At 41.8% G+C, this 20,380-nt stretch overlaps 1 protein-coding gene across 3 annotated transcripts in view; it reads left to right on the top strand.

Annotated features, from left to right (window-relative positions):
* The window catches only part of PPP1R10 (protein phosphatase 1 regulatory subunit 10), a 357,506-nt gene that overhangs the window by 218,055 nt on the left and 119,071 nt on the right, over positions 1-20,380 (top strand). For all 3 annotated transcript variants that reach the window (XM_044084477.1, XM_044084478.1, XM_044084479.1), the window contains 3 exons: positions 2,882-3,043; positions 10,662-10,908; positions 11,362-11,437. In XM_044084477.1, coding sequence (XP_043940412.1) covers positions 2,882-3,043; positions 10,662-10,908; positions 11,362-11,437 — 485 coding nt within the window. The remainder of the gene's footprint in view (positions 1-2,881; positions 3,044-10,661; positions 10,909-11,361; positions 11,438-20,380) is intronic.

Below are 20,380 nucleotides of genomic sequence, written 5' to 3'. Positions count from 1 at the left end.
TACTTCCCTTTGCTTGGAGGACTAGAAAGTTGGTGGTTGCTGTGCAGAAGATTTTTGGCTCTACATAGCAGTGTTCTCAGGGGTTGGTCATCAGCTGGAAGAGATCCACCATACGTCTGACGCAGTACATCAGGGTCATTCTAGATGGTGCCTAAGTTGTATTTTTGGATATCAGTCTTCTGGTTGCAGAACTGGACTGAATTATTGAAGTACTGAATTGGCAATTGACTGTTCTGGAATGAGGAGGGGTCCCATTCCCATGAGCCAGTAGGGCTAAAATCAATTTCTTTTTGAGCTTGCAGTAGAAGACTTTTAGACCAAAACCTGGAGAAATAACAAATGAGCTACTTTTTAGTTGTATTTTCCCAGTATTGCTTTTTCTTCCACTGCTGAAGGGGCTTCCTCCTCGAATATTCCCACAGGGTCAGCCTTTGTCTTCAGCTAAACCTGAGTTTGTTGATGCTTCACAAGGTAGACAGGAGGAGGACATAAAAAAGGCATAAACATGGAAAAGGAAAAAAAAAAGAAGGCATATACATAGAAAACATAAGTGTTTTCTATAATATTCCTCCAGTTCCTAAAAAAGCTTTCACCATTACTTCTATTGGTACATTTAAGTTGCCTTGTCCAGATTGCATTACATTTTGCTAATAGAAATGCAATCCATATTTCCTTTTCTGGAGTGGGCTGACTCAAGCCAGGTTAAGAGCTACCTTCCAAGCCTTTTATTTTTTAAAGTCTTTCTTGGATGATTGTGTAAAAGCTGTGTGCACATCAAGGAGTACTTTTGCAAGGAGTCACAAACTGGATAGGGTATGCAAAGTTAGGTGGTCTTTTGGAGTCACATTTCTCAGGCTTATATTTCTGCGATGACAACCACCTAAGAGGATAAATGTTGGGGCATTGCCCTGATTTTTGCTATGTGAGGTGCATACTCCTCAACAGTTATGTACTTACTGTAGCATTAGATCTGGCTGAGTAGGTTCCTTTTTTGTCAGCATTTTAATGCTTCATCCCCTTCCTCAGATGAGGTAAAGAGTTACTGATTGTTATGCTTTGTCTTAGCTGAGCCTAAAAGAAAGCCGAAGTGAATGCGTATACCAAAGAGTTAAACCTACCAGTGCTAGTCAATTACATCCAGCTTCCATACTGCCAGCTCTAGACACAATCCTGCAGAAACTCATTTGTAGCTAACTCAACTTCAAAAATACATCTCTCCAACAAACTGCGGAAGTGGTCTGGAATATGGAGCATAGTGACTGCACTGTGAGCACTGACAATATTTTAATAAATGTAGACTGAGGAAACCTAAATGGAGCCCTTTGTATTTTTATTTGTTTACTGGGGTGGTGAACTAGGGCAGCCACGGTGGTGCAGTGGTTAGCATTGCTGCCTCACAGCAAGTGGTTCTCCGGTTCAATCCTCGGCTGGGGTGCCTTCTGTGCGGAGTCTGCATGTCCTCCCTGTGGTTGCGTGGGTTTCCTCCGGGTGCTCCGGTTTCCTCCCACATCCCAAAGACATGCTGCAGGTGGATTGGACACTCTAAATTGGCCCTAGGTGTGCATGTGAGTGTGCCTTCTGTGGAAGGTTGGGCGCCGGGCTGGCAACTCGACACTGTAAAACTCCACTGCCATTCAATGTGCGGACAAGGTGATCCGCTGTGGCGACCCCTAACCGGGAAAAGCCGAAAGAAGAAGAAGAAGAAGAAGACTGGGGTGGTGAACTGATCTCACTGAACCATTTACAGGCACAGACCGGTTGAATAGGATCGCATAAGAAATTAACAGAATGTGTTTAGATACAAGGATATGCTAAAAAAATCAAATGTATATCTATTTACAGATACAGGAGTATGCTACAACATTTAGTTTAAGAAGTAGTTTAGAATGTCAAAATATAGTGAAAAAAATGGAAGCATGCTTAGCAGAGCTTTATGGATAAGATGTAGCCATAATGACTGAGATGGCATGTGCTACAGCATAGCATTAACATAGCAAGGTATGAAGAGATTAGAAGAGGCAAATGAGAATAGTTGCAAGACTTAACCTGAGCTTTCATCATGGTCAGCCACACTATCCTCCTGTTCTACCTAATAGATATTGGTGTTAGTCCATAAACCACTCAGTTCTTTAAGTACTTGTAAACAGATTCTTCAGAGTAAAAATTAGCTTAAATGTTTCACACTTCAGTTAGGAGCCAGGGTAGAGCCCTGAGGGACACATCCACTCTTCTAAATCTTTGCAAACAAACTATTTCATGACTTAGCCCATCTTCAGCTTATTTTGTATGCCAACAACATGGTCCTTTTGCAGATCAAGTCCCAGACACCTGCAGATCAAAACACAACTCCAGTAAGCTTATGAAAATTCCCACCAACCACCACATCAAAGACCAGTTAGACAGTTCCATTGAAACTATATCTCTTCCTTCCAACACCTTGGCAATCTGGTTGGATCAATTCCTTATCATCCAAACACGTCAGCCACCTCTTTTTTTTTAGGCCCCAGAACATACTCAGTTAATCTTCACTTGCAGTTTTAGATGCCAGGATCTGATGTTATTGTAAATATGGAACTTAGGCTAATGGTCACAAGGGTCCTTACAAGTAAAACATTTCTAATGCTTATTAAAGAGAGAAAAAAAACAAGGAAATGGAGTTGTTTATATTTTTTATAAAATTCGTAGTGGATAGGGGACATATGAGCAACTACCCAACTGTGACTGTAGAGAGCAACAGTACACAAAATGTGTAATAGGTTTAGTTACACTTCATGTAGTAGGCAGGGGCTACAGATTGCAAATTCTTTAGTTTAATTAATATGCTTTTCAGAGATCAATGCTTTCATCTTGGTCAAGTATTTAATAACCTTTTTCTTTTTAGAAATGCCAGAGCCCATTATTGCTGTGGAAAATAAGCCTGAGGAAATGATGGTTGATCCTATTCAACTAACCAAAAAGGGAAAGAAAAAGAAAACTGTGAGCTGGCGTGAAGAAAGCAAGCTAAGAGAGTACTTCTACTTTGAGCTGGATGAGACTGAGCGAGGTAGGGGTTACTGACCTATTAATTTTATATTATTTTCTTTTTTTTACAGTGTTTTCTGTTTACTGAGAGCGAGTAAGGATTCAAAATCAATTCAGGAGAATCAGTAAAAAAAATAAATAAATAATGTATCTATGTAAGAGTATGAGTGGAAATGATTTTTTTCACTGAAACTGAAAATACAGCATCAAGAACACTTAATGATCAGTTCTTAGAATGGGTTTATCCTTTGAAGCCAGAAGTTTGTATTGGGGGCAGCCACGTTTTCACTTACTTAGTGATGCTTCATGCTGACTACTCATTGATGTGTCATGCTGATTTTAGTTGTGCTTGCCCCTGTGCCTGCTGGGTATGTATTGCTGTCACTGTTGTAATATCACTTACAGACTGGAATTTGGCTACAGTGGATGTCTACCCATTTGGCCTGACATTAAGACCTTTAGATGTTACCACTGAAAGTGGGTTGGTTTTCACCCCCTGCTTGAGCCATAAGAAGAGTGCTAGGCAGATGAGGGAGAGCCCCCCCCCCCCTCTTTTGGGCTGCACTGTAGTGTGTAAGTCAGTGTGCCTCATCAAGGTGAAAACCAGTATGCCTTTTTTTTTTTTTTTTTTTTTTTTTTTTTTTTATACTAAAGCCAGCAAACAAGATGTGTGGTAATTGGGGTTGATCCATTGTGGGTAAGGAAGAAGCTCTAGAGTTCTTGGCTGCCACCTGCCACAAGCTTTGGCATTGACCAAGTTGAGCTATAACCATCCACACATTAGTTTTATTGTATTCCATCACTACCTTAAAAATGGGAAGTGCTGAGCCCAAAGGATCAAGGGATCAAGAGCACCTGGTAAAACTTGTCCTGAAAGATGCTACTCTACAGGCCATAGAAAATTTACCTTGAAATTAGGAAGCTAAGTGCTTTTGTTCCAGTCATTTTGTAGTGCCAAGGAAGGAAGACCCAAAATCTGACTGGGACAAGCAAGAACCCTTTTTTAGCTGAGGCTGGGGAAGAAAAATACAATACAATAGAATAGGATATAAATTAGCTGTACAAAAAAAAAACTCATGTATATTAGAATTATTTTTAAGGAACTGCTGCCTTGCCTTGTATGTTAGCCAAAGGTGCATGTAACAGATTTATACTGGTGGTCCTTGAGGCCCAGAAGGTTCCCTTCTTAATATTCAATGTCCACAGCCAATAGACTCGGTCTTTCTGACTTAGATGTGCCCATGTACTTACCCTTCTCATGGATCTTGATGAGGGTCTCCAGTTTCTATCATCCTCTGCTGCTTTTGCCATTTAGGATTTAATCCAGCTATAAGGTTTGTCAAGAAGGATTCTCAATGTCAGATATGGTAAGAATGTATCTTTCACATCAGTTGACTCATTAAGGAGAGTCCTCAACTCATGTTGATCAAGAACAAACGCAGGAATGGTTAAGGAGAGGTGAATTTACATCAAGAAATGAAAGGTTAATATTGGCAGCCCAAGATAGTGGGCTACATACATGCTGGTTTACTAAGTCCATTGAACATGTGGGAGAAACAGACATATATAGGATGTTCATCGTGCATACAGCTGCAGTCATAACAGATGGGTTGTCCTGCCGTCAGGCGGGTTCTAGGTCGGCCGAATTCCAAAGTCTAGGTCCGGCGTCGGTTGTCGTCGCTTCTTCCCTGACGTCAGAGCACCAGGGGTATAAAAGAACCAGCCGACGCCATTTTCTCCAGTCTTTCTTGCCGTGCGGTGCCCGAAGCAGTTCGCAAGTGCCGGTCGGCCAGCTCCTGAAATTACGAAAAATTTAGCAACCAAAGTCTTCTTGAAAGCTAAGTACCCCGTTGGGGAAACTTTTCTTGCCTCAGACCAATGTCAGACAAAGTTAATAATTATATTTCTTGTGGGAAGCAAATACCGCATAAAGATTTTCATTCCCTCTGCATTCCTTGCTTAGGCCCAGACCACGACGTCTCGGTCTGTCGCTTTTGTGCTTCATTCAACAAACGCACCATTAAGCATCGGGCGGAGTTCGCCCAGCACTACTTTGGCAAAAAATTTAACTATATTATGTTGTCGGATACTCCGACTCCAGTTTTGTCTAAAAAACGCAAAGTTAAGGACCAACACACGAGGTCCGCGGCCTTTACCGACTCCACACCAAAGCCGACTACAGGTGGTCCGGTTCTCAGCGAGGCGCCTACGCAGCCCCTGCCTACCGACGCCACTTCATTGGCGGTGTCTTCTGTGCCCGAGGTCGCAGGCTCCTCGGCCCACAGTAGAGCTGCTGTTACATGATCAGTCATACGTAGACATGCCTGGCTCAAGGAGCAAACCTTACCAGATCATGTCAAAGCTAAGTTACTAGATGCCCCTCTACAAAAGGATGTATTATTTGGCGTTAAAACTGAGGAGGTATTAAAGAAAATGGAGGAAAAGGCTAAATCAATGCAAACAGTGAAAGATTTTCTACAGGTACAACCTCCACATTTCAGTAGAAATTGGCCTTCCAAAAATTGGTCCTTTCCAGCCACGGACAGATCCCAAAGAGGTAGATACAGGCGCCCGAGGGGCAGAGGGCATTCTCAAGGATTGTTTAGAGGCAGACAATGGCAAGCTCCTACACAAAGAGGTGGTGAGGATAGTTCGCAGCCATTCAGAAAGCAAGCCTAATGACTTTCCCCTTTGCATGCCAAGCAAGGCTCAAATGGCAGCACCCTTAGGCGGAAAACTGGCATTATTTTCAAAAAATTGGCATATTGTCACAAAAGACAAATGGATCCTGGACATTATAAACAGAGGCTACAGATTCCATTTTCACACCCTTCCAAAAATGAGAGGCATGCCAAACCTGCCACACAATCAAAGGGCAGAGGCACAAAGACACATTTCAGATCTCATGGACATGAAAGCTATTCAAGAGGTACCTTATTCACGAACAAGGTCAAGGTTTTTATTCCGGACTATTCCTGGTACCAAGGAAGGGAAAAGATTGGAGACCTATTTTGGACCTATCCATCCTAAACACATTTCTATTCGTACCAAAATTCAAGATGCTCACATTACAGCAGCTTCTTCCCATGCTGGGCAAGTAGTCTTGGCTGGTAACATTGGACCTCAAGGAGGCATACCTGCATGTCCCAATCAGACAAAATTGCAGAAGATAACTCAGATTTCTTGCAGGTTCAATCCATTATCAATTCTCTGCATTGCCCTTTGGCTTATCTACTGCGCCCAGAGTATTCACGAAATGCCTGGCATCAGTAATTGCCTACTGCAGACTTCAAGGGATACAAATATACCCATATTTGGATGACTGCCTGATCCAAGCGGACAGCAAGCACATACTTCTGAAACGTCTGGCTTTTGTAATAATGTTGTTGAATTCTCTGGGATACACAGTCAACAAAAAGAAATCAAGGCTTATACCCTCTCAGAAAATAATTTTCCTGGGTGCCAACTTGGACACAAACACCCAGATGGCCTACCTCACGCCAGAGAAGCAGGGGCAACTAACTCAATACTTCAGAACACTAGCAAATTTCACCAGGCTGACTGCAAGGAAAATCCTGCAGGCTCTGGGATTCATGGCATCTTGCATACTACTAATCCCATGTGCAAAGCTGCATATGAGGAAACTTCAATGGTACCTGAAAAACCTATGGTCTCAACACAGCCACAGTTTGGAAACAATAATACCACTAATTCTATGTCTTCAAAAGGAATTTCTGTGTTGGGCTCAAGCATGCCAAACAAACACAGGTCTCCCATTCTGCAAGCCTCAAGCAAATCAAGTCATCACAACAGATGCTTCGGAATACGCCTGGGGGGCGCACATGACAGATCGGTGCATTCAGGGCAAATGGTCCCAAAAAGAAAAGCACCTTCACATCAATCAAAAGGAAATGCTAGCAGTAATAAATGCTTTTATAGCTTTCAAAGACCTTCTGCATCCAGGTCAACTATTGATAAGGACAGACAACACCACAGTAATGTGGTACATAAACAAACAGTGAGGAACTCATTCATACCCCCTATGCAGGCTGGCCATGTCACTTTGGAACATGGCTCTGGAATTGCAAATCGAACTTCAAGCACAGTACTTGCCAGGCAAGGAAAACATGCTGGCAGACAACCTAAGCAGAAATATGACAGATCCACACGAATGGAAGTTGCATCCTCAAGTTTGTACAGAGATAATTCAAGCACGGGGAACGCCAGACATAGATCTCTTTGCCTCCCACAACAATCACCAATTGACAAAATTCTGCTCAAGGACTTTTCATCCACAGGCCTGGAGAGTGGACGCTCTCTCTTTCAGTTGGACAACAATGACAGTTTATGCCTTTCCACCTCTTCCTCTGCTGCCCAAAGTTCTATTAAAAACCAGAGCAGACAGACCAAAGATGATTCTCATTGCTCCAGACTGGCCAAGACAGCACTGGTACCCACTCCTGAGGAGCCTGACGCATTCCCCTCCATGGACTCTACCTCTAATGCCACCTCTTCTGACTCAGCACAGCTTCAAAACTATTCACAGTCAGCTGAAAACACTCAATCTGGCCGCATGGAAGATACCTTAACATCACAACAGACCCTACTCTCCAAGGAGGTGCAGGATGTCATTTTGGAGGCCAGAAGGCCGTCTTCTAGAAAAGCTTACTCCGCAAAATGGAAACGGTTTTGTGCCTGGAATGAGAAAAAGGGCCAGAATCCTGGAAAACTGAATTTACCTCAAATATTACAGTATCTAGCTGAGCTGGTAAGCAGTTGACTTTCATTCTCCTCCATCAAAATCCATGCCTCAGCCATTTCTGCAGAATACAACACTGATCCACCTTTATTCTCTCACCCCCTCTTAAGACAGTTCCTCAGAGGGGCTAAGAATATGAACCCCCCCAAGGAAACAACCAATACCTGCTTGGGATCTCAATTTCATTCTAGAAAAGCTGACCTTGCCTCCTTTTGAGCCAGCTGCCTCAACAGATTTGCAATATTTGTCCTGGAAAACAGCTTTCCTTCTGGCTATCACCTCAGCTCGTAGGGTATCGGAACTACAAGCCCTCATGGCTGTGCAGCATTTTATCATCTTCCATCAGGACAGAGTTTCCTTACGAACCAACCCGTCCTTTATGCCAAAGGTGGTATCCAGGGTAACTTTGAATCAGGCTATTCACTTACCTACCTTTTACCCTAATCCTCAAAACAAAGGGGAGAGACTACTACATTCCTTGGACATCCACAGACAGCTGCGTTATTATTTGGACAGAACAAAGCCTTTCAGAAAATCAGAACAGCTCTTTGTGTCCTATGCTATAGAAGCTCAAGGGAAGCCAATTTCCAAACAGACAGTCTCAAAATGGATAGCCCACTGCATATGCTTTTGTTACTCTTTTCATGGTAAAACTGTACCTGCAGGCATCAGATCTCACTCCACAACGGCCACAGCTACCTCTGCAGCTTTCCTCAGAGGAATTCCTACCAAAGATATTTTGGAAGCAGCCACTTGGAGTTCTGTGCATACCTTCTCCAAGCACTAGCACCTACCATTATACTCCAAAACTAGAGCAGACTTTGCCACTGCAGTCTTGCAGGGCATCCTGGCTCCTCCTAGTTCCACCTAGTGCCTAGCACCCCTTTCTTAGCTTTGGGATTCAACCCATCTGTTATGACTGCAGCTGTATGCACGATGAACATAGTACAGTTTTGTACCTACCATAAATGTAGATGTTCGAGTGCTAATACAGCTGCAGTCCAGGTTTCCCTCCCTCCTTCCCCTCTTGGGACAGGCCTATTGGCTAACACCTCCTCATACAACCTGATTGGGGTACTCTTTTATGGTGTATTTGCTTGCAACTACTGTATTTTGATTACATTGCATTGCTTTATTGCACAAATTTATGTATTGCCTTCCTTCTGGGGGCACCTGACATCTGGGGCAAGAAAAACTGAAGAAAATGACGATGGCTGGTTCTTTTATACCCCTGGCGCTCTGACGTCAGGGAAGAAGCAACGACAACCGACGCCGGACCTAGACTTTGGAATTCGGCCGACCGAGGACCTGCCTGACGGCAGGACAACCCATCTGTTATGACTGCAGCTGTATTAGCACTCGAACATCTACATTTATGGTAGGAACAAAACTGTACTTTTTGTGGAACCGAATTGGAAACAGTCACACAACACCTTATTGCTGGTTGCGACATCTCTAGTGGCAGAGGGACTGTATACTGAAAGGCATAATAATGTGGCAAGATTGTTACATTGGAGATTGGGAGATTGTGCAAACATTATGGTATCGAAGTGACTGAAAAACACTGGAAACATGAGCCACAGAGAATCATATAAAATGATGATGTTTACATCACATGGGATCACCCAATACCAACAGTCCAAAAGATAGATGCTAGAAAAACGGATATAGTGGTCCAAGAAAAGAAGACAAAAGTAGCATTAATCATTGAAATTGCCAGACCTAGTGACTAACAGTGTCTTGCGTACAGAGAGAGAGACAAATTCATAAAATACCTCGATCTGCAGACAGAAACGAGAGCCATGTGGAAGAAAGATACCCAGACAGTTCCAATAGTAGTAGGAGCAACTGGTCTTATAAAAAAGAATTTACAATCGTATTTAGATATGCTACCAATTCATGTAACACTGTACGAATTGCAGAAGGTGCCATTACTGGGCACATTGCAGGTGCTGCGAAGAGCACTTTTGGCTAACATCAAAGAGTGAAACAGTACTAATTTCATGAACTTTAATCGTTCTTTGACTTAGGAGAAATTAAAAACGTCGAGAGCCCTCTTTGTAGTTCAAGAATAACTTGCCTCCCATCCCTGTTGTGGGTGGGCATCCTTCCAGCTAGAATTGGCCATTGGATTTCCCCTGCATGTATGGCAAGTGTACACTTGTGTAATATTTGCTAGCAATAATGGTACAAAATCTTCATAACTCTCATTTTACAGGCAGGTGTTATCTAATGACAAGGTAGTCTGCATATGACGATATGAGACAAATAAGTACAAGTGTGCTTCTCTTCCATCTCATTCCAGGAAAAAAGATGCAGAATTATCCTTTGGGGTACTTGTAACTTCTGATCTAAAATATATCACCTTTTGCCTATCAACTCTTTGACTTGGTGGTTAATGAATTCATCCACATGTCCCATCCCCACACACAAACTCTCTCTTCTGGTTGTCTCACCTTTTTAGGTGCTCTGTTTCTCCAGATTTGTGATGACAGTTCTCCATCGTATTTGTCTGTCTAGTTCCTCCTTGGATGATTCCATCTCTGAGTGGGTCCTCTCTCCCAAGTGGTTTCAACCTGGGTCTGGATTCCAACCATACTACCTGTCATGAGGCCCCCTCTTAGTTGATGAATTGATATAGTAAGAATGTAGCTGTTTTTGCATTGTCTTGTAATAGTTGATGTTTCCAGGCTGATGAGTTGTTCTTTCTAGATTTGCATGCTCTGGATAGGTGTTGATAGCCGCCGGCTGCAATATTGTTTGTTGATTATAGCTAGCAGTTACTTTTGATGAGCAATTCAGCACTACATTTTCCCACTTTTTTCTAAGTTTCTGTATCAGTTGTGCATGTCTTTTAAAGCTGTATTGTTTCATTTTCTAGTGAATGTTAACAAAATTAAAGATTTTGGTGAAGCAGCAAAAAGGGAGCTGCTTATGGACAGGCATGCCTTTGAGACCGGACGTAGACTTAGCCATGATGCAATGGAAGCAAAAATATCTTGGACCTGTCCCAATTTAATTGACTTGGAAAAGCCACTGGCAGAACCAGGCAGTGGTAGCCGAGAAAAGTTTGTTCAAGCAAGCAGAGAGAGGGGTATCCTGCAAGAGATATTCCTTTCCAAAGACAGGTGAGAAATAAAATAATTTTTTTCTGCTGAAAATATTAACTGAGCCTGTGAAGGAAGGTGGTAGAAACTATCCCACATTTCTTGAGATTAGGTGTTACAGCTTGAAAAAAAGAGAAGTTGCTTATGACCAATATGAAAAAAAATATTTAGGAAGGCTACTGAATAATCAAATGCATGTGGTGATTATGCTTGGAAGATAACATTAATATCCAGCAGTGGCTGTTGAGGGATTATTGTTTTAAAAGTATGTGTAGGCACTTTGAAAGGTGAGCTTTTGTACACTTTTGTACCCAGGAACTTTGAAGGGTGAGCTTTAGTACCCAAGTTTTGGAGGTTTCACTGAAGTGCATCAAGATGGAAAGGGATATGTATGTTTGCTAAAAGGGCTTCATAGTATTGTGATTGATTGTGTTTTAATGCAGTAGCTAATTTTTTTTTGTTCTCTCTTCAAAGTGTTCCTGACAGTCCATATGAACCAGACCCAGAGGCTTATGAACCTGTTCCACCCAAGCTTATTCCACTGGATGAGGTAAGTTACAAATGAGATGTGGGGTTGAGGAGGATAGTTTGTAGACTTGTTTTCTTGCTTTGAGACACTTGCAATAAAAGCTCAGATATTTGTCTTTGTGTCAACAGATGCTAAAACAACTCAGTTAAAGCTTATTGGCACGTGTGTGTAGACCTTTGGTCCTTTTGTCTAGTTTATTTTTGTTTTAACAAGACTAGGACACGACAGCTGGTATTTTATCAACGTCAGCGTAGCTTTCCTCTCAAAACAAGTGGTTGTATGGAAACAGATTGTGCCTTCTGACCAATGCACATTATTTTGTCAGGTGTCAGCATGACTCCTAACACTGCTGCTATCATGATGATGTGGAAATTCATTGGCCAAAAAAAAAAGGTTACCATGGTGACACAAGTCCAGTCCTTCACTGTACGAGTGCTCCTTAGTCAATGGTTTAGGCTACACTCGAAACAAATTGTCATATTCACTGAAAAAAAAGATGGCTGAGAAAGTATTTGAAGCCTGTTTGTTTTGTTTTTGAGGGGTAAAGGGGGGGCTGCATCCTGTGGACCTTCCTATTTAATGTAGTCAGCATTAAGGTTGTTCCACCTTGAAGGGAAAGGGGAAAGTTCCTTTTAAAGGAATACAGTAGCCATAACCTAAAAAACATTTCATCTGCTGTTGATGTTTTGGTCTATATTTGTCTCTGTGGCAACTCTTTAAGTGGTCATAACTAATTTGGGCAGCGCAGTGGTTAACGCTGTCACCTCACAGCAAGAGTTTCTCCGGTTAGATTCTCAGCTGGGGTGCCTTCTGTGTGGAGTTTGCATGTTCTCCCTGCGTTCACGTGGGTTTCCTCTGGGTACTCCGGTCTCCTCCCACATTCTAAAAACATGCTTCTGGAGCATTTCTCCCCGGGCCTCCGCTGAAAACAGGATCTGTGGAACCTAGTAGGACTTTCCCGGTCAACAAATGTAAAATAAATAAAAATAAAATAAAATTATTTTGCTCTTGCCCAAAATGCCCTGATGGAGCAGGCACACTGACATGATTTGATTTTTAGCTGGGCTTCCTTTTCTCATAATGTGGTCTGTGTCCTTAAAAGGTTAAATTGTCTCACCCTACCATTATGCAAAATCATGTTTGCACACACTTGGCAGTCATTGTAACTTTTGAGAATCTATGAGCAGTGTGTATGAAACGGTCTTCCAGTGACATTCTCTGGTTTGAGTTCTCTGTCATTTTTAATACCGCTTAAGTTAGATTTTTCTGAAAAACAGGAATCAATTTACTGTTCAAGTTGGAATGTCATTATCAGGTTTATTAGTTTTGCGGCCCCAGTAAAGGATACATGCCTTCTAATGATTTCATTATGTTTTGACCCCATGTGTAGGGGGAGAACAAAATTAAAAAAAAATGCCTTGTTCTCTGCTCTCTGGGGTTTTCTTGACCTAAAATATTAAAATATGATGGACAAGGTTAAGCAAGGCCAGAGGTGACATTTCTAAACACTGTCAGTGAGCATTGCCTTCACTGAGTCAAGCAGGAGTGTTGTAAAGATACAGCTAAGTTATGACTTTTTGTATATGACGATGTACTTTTTGTAGGGAGGAAAATATAGTCTGGGAAAAGGAATTTTTGGGGGCAGATATCTCCTGAAATTTGACTGAAAGTGGGTAATGTATAAAGCTGTCTGTTCATTGGCCTTTTATTATGTTGGTGGATTGATACACAAGCTCTCTCAAACCCTTGACCTCAAAAGTATGTACATTCATATGTCAGTGCACAAGGAATACTAAAGAAAGTCTGTGTTTTGAGTGTTTATGTTTTGCCCCTTTTGAATACAAGGTACAGGGGTTTGTGTTGATAAGTTGCAACTTAATTCCCTACAGGGACCAGTGGTAGGGCATACAAGGCTGAATAGCATTTCTGTTCTAGAGACACTTGGCTATGGCATATTTACTGTGGGCCCAGAGTAGCTTGCAGCACTGTGACCACAGTTGGAATAACTAAGTGCTGGGAGAGGGTGGACTGCAGTGTGTTCATAACCTGTGCAACCTGGGACTTGCATGGCTGAACAATCAAGTGGAGGCCTGGAACCAATGGCTGAAAGTATTACTAGGATGGCTTACTGTGCATCTCACTGAATTTCTCACCTAAAACAATTACTGAAGCGCAAGTGTGACTTCAGCATTAATTAGAATTGTTCTATGCTGTTGCACAGTTCTACTACTTTTAGTTACATAAGCACGTACTGTACAGATAGCACAACACTCATTGCACTCCTAACACATTAATAAAGTCATTGCCTATTGGACACTGCATTTTCTCTGCTACCATGCCCATGGGCATCCTGCTGTCCTTAGGGTCTTGGGGGCTATAAACATTATTCTCCCTCCATGCACTTGGTTATTCCAGCTGTTGGTGCAGTTCTGGGTTTCCCTGTGCAGGCAGTGAATTTGTTGCAGGCATGCGTATGTAAAAAAAACTGCAATTCAGCCATGTGTCCCAGCCAATTTTCCCCACAATGAAATGTCTCACAATCTGTAAGTCTAAACTCTCCACACAGCCATAGAAGAATAACAAACTACATTAAATATAGACTGTTGATGATTATTACATGACTAAAAAAGACCTACCAAATCAACTCCAGATCTTTTGCTTTTAATTCCCAAACCCAAAGGCCTGAGCAGTGGAACATGTTCAATATACCTTGGAAAGATGCATGGTCGTATGCTATTCTACCCTTACTGCAGTTGCTGGGGATGTTGTAGAAGATGAGGACAGGTGGCTTCTCCCACAGTGACCTTGACAGTCATGATTTTGTCGGCTTATACAGTTGGCCAAAGAAGCATTGTGCTCTTATGATGTAAGAAGGAGAGGTACTTCGATACAACCAAACATCTGATGTCAGTCTTCACAAACTTATTCGTTCTTGACAAATGGAACTCTATTCTGATCCTCAGAACCGGCTTGCCCATTATACAGCTCGTGCCAGCCAAAAAAACTCTTGAGCTAAGACTCTACCCACAATGTCTCTCTCTCCATTACCTCAGATCTTATTTGCCACTCTGTCGGCAAGACGCATCAGCCATTACTCTCCAGCTAAGTTAAACATTTTTATCTTCCTTCATCAGTGCTCCCTTTGACTGATCATCCTTATTCGGCCCCAAAGTTAAGGACTCACTAGCCAGGTGCGAGAAAGATGGAAATACCCTTTCTGCTTTGGGCATTTGTTTTTCTTTCCCTCGACGATTCTACTTCGGGAATCAAAGGAGGAGAAAGATGTGGTTCAAGAAGTCCCGAGGGCCTTTCCAGGTGGTAGCATCCCTCGGGGCAGAGGGGGGAGCTCAAATGGAAGATGCTGACCCTGCAGTAGAGGTGGCCTGTGAAACAAGGGCTCCAGAGACTCCTCCTGGATAAGCCTACCAGCACTCCTGAAAGGAGGCCCAATTGCTTATCTCTGGAAGCAGTCTGGGGAAAGATTCTCACTGCACTCAGCAGCCTGGCGATGAATAAACTCCGATACTTGGGTGCAGAGCATCATTACAAGAGCTACCTATATCCCCTTTACTCTTTTTCCAAGATCACTAAGAAAAATCCCCGATGTTCCACCCTGTTAGAGGGATCAAGCAGCCATGGAGATTCAAAAGCTGCTAGAAAAGAGAGTCATCCAAGAAGTCCCACCAGACCAGATAGGATCCGTATTCTACTCAAGGGTTTTTTTAGTACCAAAAAAGACGAGGGGCTGGAGACAAATTTTGGACCTCAGCCTTTTGAACGTTTGTTCAGCAAACGAAACTCCGGATGGTCATAGTTCAGTCTGTACTTTCTATGTGCTCTATAGACCTGCAAGATGTGTATTACCACATAAAAGTGGGCAAGTGCTCCAGAAGGTATCTCCGCTTTTGCCTGGGAGCCAGTCATTTTCATTTCAAAGTGCTGCCCTTTGGTCTCAGCACAGTTCCCAGGATGTTCATCAAATGCATGGCAGCTGTTACGGCCCATGTGAGACCAAACAGATTTGGGGTGTCTCCTTATTTAGACGACTGGCTCCTCACTGCCCCTACCAGGCATCTACTGCTTCAAGCCACAAAGTTTATCATGCAACTGTTCAATTATTTGGGCATCACAGTCAGCAAAGAAAAGTCATAGTTGACTCCCACTCAAGACCTAATTCATAGGAGCCCACCTCAACACAATTTCCTGTGTAGCTTCTCTATCACATCACAGATAACTAAAGATAAGTTCTCCAAAGACAAAGTTTCCGCTCTTCTTGTCCTACAAGCCCTGGAATTATGGCAGCGGCCATCACCTTAGTGCCTTTGGCATGATTTCACATGAGGATACTTCAATGGCTCTTGGCTTCCCAATTGTCCATTCTAACTCATCCAGTTAGCTACCCAATCCTAATAACAGGTCGTTGCAAAAAGGATCTATCTTGGTGGATACAATCAGAGCAAATTATCCTGGGACACCCCTTTATTCCTCCTTGGCCCGAGGCCATAGTGACCACGGACGCTTCCCAGATCGTGTGTGTGTGTGTGTGTGTGTTTGGAGGGGGGGGGCAGTATCTGGGAAGAACCGTCCAAGGCACTTAGTCCTCACAAGAGGCCAATTTGCATGTCAATGTCCTAGAATTGAGAGCAGTGCTGTTAGCATTGCAAGCATTTCAATCTGGCCTCCTTCCAGGGACAGTTGCAATCCAATCAGACAAGTTGGTGGTATGGTACATCAACAAACTACACTATCCTGTTCAGAAGTAGCACAAGCTTTGCTATTGCTATCTTAAAGGGCATACTTTAGCTTCCATCAAAACAAATTTTTTTCCTACTGTAGTACTTTTATATGGATGAAGAATATTACTGTTGTACTTTTGTATGTTCATACTGCTGCAATGGTAATGCCTATAGTGAAAATAGTACAGTTGTGTGAACAACTCAAAGCAGTAGACATTCTAGATGATCACTGCTGCAGTATGAGATCCCACACCTTTTCTTGATCATTTAGTTTGATCCCTGTGTACCTGTGGAGTAGGGGCTCAAGGTGTTTTCCTTGGGCATCTCCATCTCTGTAATATCCATTTTAGGGAACCTGGTCAATACCGATGTAAGTTAGCAGAAAAATTAGTGAAGCTGCTGGGGCAAATGTCATGGCCTTTGTACTCCCCTAACAGTAGTGCACTTCAAATCACTTTTCTGCCAAAAAAGAACAAAGGGTATGATAGGTTCTTCCTATAAGCCCTATGTCAGCCTGATGCTAGAGAAGGAAGAGCTACACTTAACAGGGAATGTCTGCAAGAATTCTAAAGTTCAGACCAAAAGGTTGGGCATCTTCCTTTGGCAAATCCTATGTAAGGTGGATACAACTGAAGTGATTAACTCGTACTCAAATATGTAGTCTTATGGTAAGCTGATCACATGTTTTACCTTGCACTCTGTCTTTATAAAGACTGCTGTAATGTCTAGCCTGACAGCCAGGGGCAATATTGAAGGAATTAGGCTACACTGCTGTCACTGTTCTTCCCCTTAGTCAAACTGCACATGAGGGAAAGGAAAGAGAAGCAAGCAGAATGCTCTTTAATTTCTGAGCTGACCCTAACAGCCATGGCCTGAATTTACAACCTTGGAATTTCAGGGACACCCACCTGTTGAAAGGGTTTGGCTGAAATCTGATTTTTGATACTGGCTGAATTTAGAATTATATATGTAATTTTCTGCAGCATTGGATCCTACTTATGTCCACTGTTATGCAAAGTTGTTATACTACTGCTATATGTATCCGTTGTTAACCAAAGAGTTCATCCCATAGTATCTTCAGAGGATGCCTAAGCAGTGGTATTCCTTCTGAATATGGTAGTGTTCTTGGTGCTGTATACATGGTAGCAGAGAAAGATGGATGATACTGGGTGAATGCAATATTTTATGAAAGCTGGATCTTTGTTGTAGAATGACATTTTTTAATTTAGTTGAAGAATTTTCATCGTATTTGTATTGTTGGTACATTGTTTTGTGTTCTTCCAAGTTTTGCATACATGTTTTTCTTTGTGACAGTAATTGTCATGATTAATATAGTACATTACTTTGATAACTTATTGTAATAGAGTGTGTATAATTAGTAGGATCATTGCTTATTTCGTCTTGAATGCCAGCAGTGAACAGAAAAAAAATGAGAAGTTTGCTACCCGAAAATGGGCTGCCCTCTAATGGCCATGGCATGAGATTGTGTAACATTAGATGAACAACCTGGCAGTTGAAAAGATTTGGCCATAGATTTGACACCTGCCACTGGCTGAATTTCAGAATTGTGTATATGACTTTCCCAAAAGCAGTGATCCCATGTGTATGTTAGGCTGAGTTATACTACTAAACGGTGCCCATTATTGCATCTGAACTCTATGTACAGCATTTTAAGTTTGGGTAGTGGCATTCTGACTAAATGTGGTAATGTTCTTGGTGTCATATGCATGGTAGCAGAAAGTGTGATATTGGATGGATATCAAACTCGTCAGAGATTTTTCTTCAGATGCTGAAATTTTTTTGTAATTTTTCCTAAAACTGTGCTGTAGATATGTGTCTTTAAAGAGGAGTTTAACTATCACTTAATTTAACATAGCTAAATATCTTAAACTCACTGGAGCTTTTTTTAATGTAGTCTAAACCAAACCAAGTCTTAAAAGTTCATTTTAAACTTTATACTTGCTTGTATTTTCTTTTCTTCCTTTTGGGATGAGTAAGACCTTACCTCAAGTAGTAGCAAAACCTGGGCCAATATTTCCACCCATGCTTTGCATCCCTTTCAAGAAAATATTTTATACAGTTTTTTTGTAATGCTTACCTCTCCCCCTCCTAAACAGCCTCTTTCTACCCTAATTGTCTGTCAGTTTGCTATGTTTGTGGGAATCAAATTGCAGAAATACTTTACATTTCCTGTACACATCCTTGCATGCAACCTGAAAGGACTTTATATAATAATCAGTTGTAAACTCAGTGTTGAATATACTGAATATGACACAAGCAATAATTTTACATTCAGGTATAGACAACCTAGACAAATAAACGTGTAGATTACTGCTCTTTCAGTCTTAAGTCATGGTTTTAACATTACGACCCAGTGGAGTTCCATGAACAATGTTTCTAAGTTTGAAACTTGTGTCTTAAAACAGATAATGATTTTGAACTCTATTCAAACTCTGTAATACATTTAGGAACAATTTTTTAGACTGGAGATCAGCAAGTAAGTTGCTTTGTTAGCTGATGTAAGCTGTAGCTGTGCTAACTTTAATCCAGTTATTAACAGTAGTTAGTTTTCTTAAACATTATACTGAGCATTTTCTTTGATGGTCACGTGTGTTGACAAGGTTTGGGAATTCATAGTATTTTCCAAACAAATGGATCTTACATGATACTGTCCATCCAGTTTAAATTCTGGACTGGTAGTCACAGGTAGAAATCTGTAATGCTTAGCAATCTTAAACTTCACTGTTCATGCCCATAATTCAGTGCATCTCCCCTTCTCCTCAGATCTTGTTTGCTGATGATTGGGCAAGATGCTTCTAAGCTTGTGCTTTCACAAATTTTCAGTTTACTTTTTCTCTCTCCTCTGTTTACTTGAAATTACAGGTTAGAATTTACCATTTTTTCTGTCACTGTATTAAAAGAGCAGGTTTGCGGTTTTCTTTTTTTAAGTTAGAAAGTTAAACTGTTCTCCTTCCCACTCCCATACATAAGTAGTTGTTTTGCCAAGACCTTTAATTGTTACCTTTATGCTGTTACTTTTTCTTGTTGCAGTTGGCTGCTAAATTTAGCAGTGCTTAGTTATATTATCAGAGCAGGTACTGATTAGGGAAAAGGCCTAAGGTTTTTAGAAGTTAAGGAAATGTGCCCATAACTTTTTCTTTCAGGACATGCATGCTTTATGGTTTGTGTGCCTGGGGTTGCAACACCTAAGTGCACTATTTGTAAGAACTTTGGTTGTAGAACTATACAAAAGAGGGCACAGCAAGCTTGTTTTGAAAAGTACTCTTACTAGTGACTTGTCAGCCACATCTGATGTTAAATAGGAGAAAGAAAGTGGAGGATGAGAGGGTTGCTAGAGACCTAGACAGTTTTTTTCCTGCATCCAAGTTGCAGCAAAGGTAGGACTCGTCATTTCAAATTGTCACTATCAAGCAGGCCTCTACTGTTGGGTATGTCAGCTCAAGCTGTCTTCCGTTGCTGTATCCTCTCTCTTGGAAAAGAGCATCTTTTTTTCATGTAAAAGTGAACTGCCCAAATATCTGGAGCTCAGACCATTCTCCTCCTCTGAGGTATGTTTGATCAGATGTTCTTCGTGTTTCACTGTTGCAGTCTTCACATTTGGATTATCTGCTTGCAGTAGCCCTCAGTCGGCCTGATTATCAAAGTCTTGGGTCCTGTGTTTGTTGCTGTCTCATCTTCCGTGACGTCAGGTAGTCAGGGGTATAAAGCATGCAGCCGACGCCATTACATCAGTCTTTCTTGCCGTGCGGTGCCCGAAGCAGAAGCAGTTTGCATGTGCCGGTCGACAGACTCCTGAAATTTTTGTTTTCGAGTTTCAGTACCAAAGTCTTCAACTAAAGCTAAGGACCCCGTTGGGGAAACTTTTTCTTGCTCTAAACCGATGTCAGTAAAAGTCAGTAATTGTATTTCTTGTGGAAAACAAATACCTCATAAAGATTTTCATTCGTACGTGTTCCTTGCCTAAGCCTTGACCACGACGTACCTCACTCTGGGTTTTGTGCCTTATTTAAGCAATGAACTATTCGTCTTCCGTATATTTACTCTTCTAAATGCTTTGGTACTTGGTTCAATTATCTAGATATGTCTTCGGTAAGCCATCCGACTACCGACATTCCGAAAAAAACGCAAAGATAAAGACAGAGACAGGCCGCCAAGGTCCAAAGCTGCCAATAACGCTTCTCCTAAGCCAGTCACCAGTTCGCCGGTA

Source organism: Protopterus annectens, chromosome 9.part0 (genome assembly GCF_019279795.1).
Source record: "Protopterus annectens isolate FY-2018-M chromosome 9.part0, PAN1.0, whole genome shotgun sequence".
NCBI classification, from domain to species: Eukaryota; Metazoa; Chordata; order Ceratodontiformes; family Protopteridae; genus Protopterus; species Protopterus annectens.
Note: the sequence above shows the minus strand (reverse complement) of the source record. Positions and strands in the feature narration are given on the sequence as shown.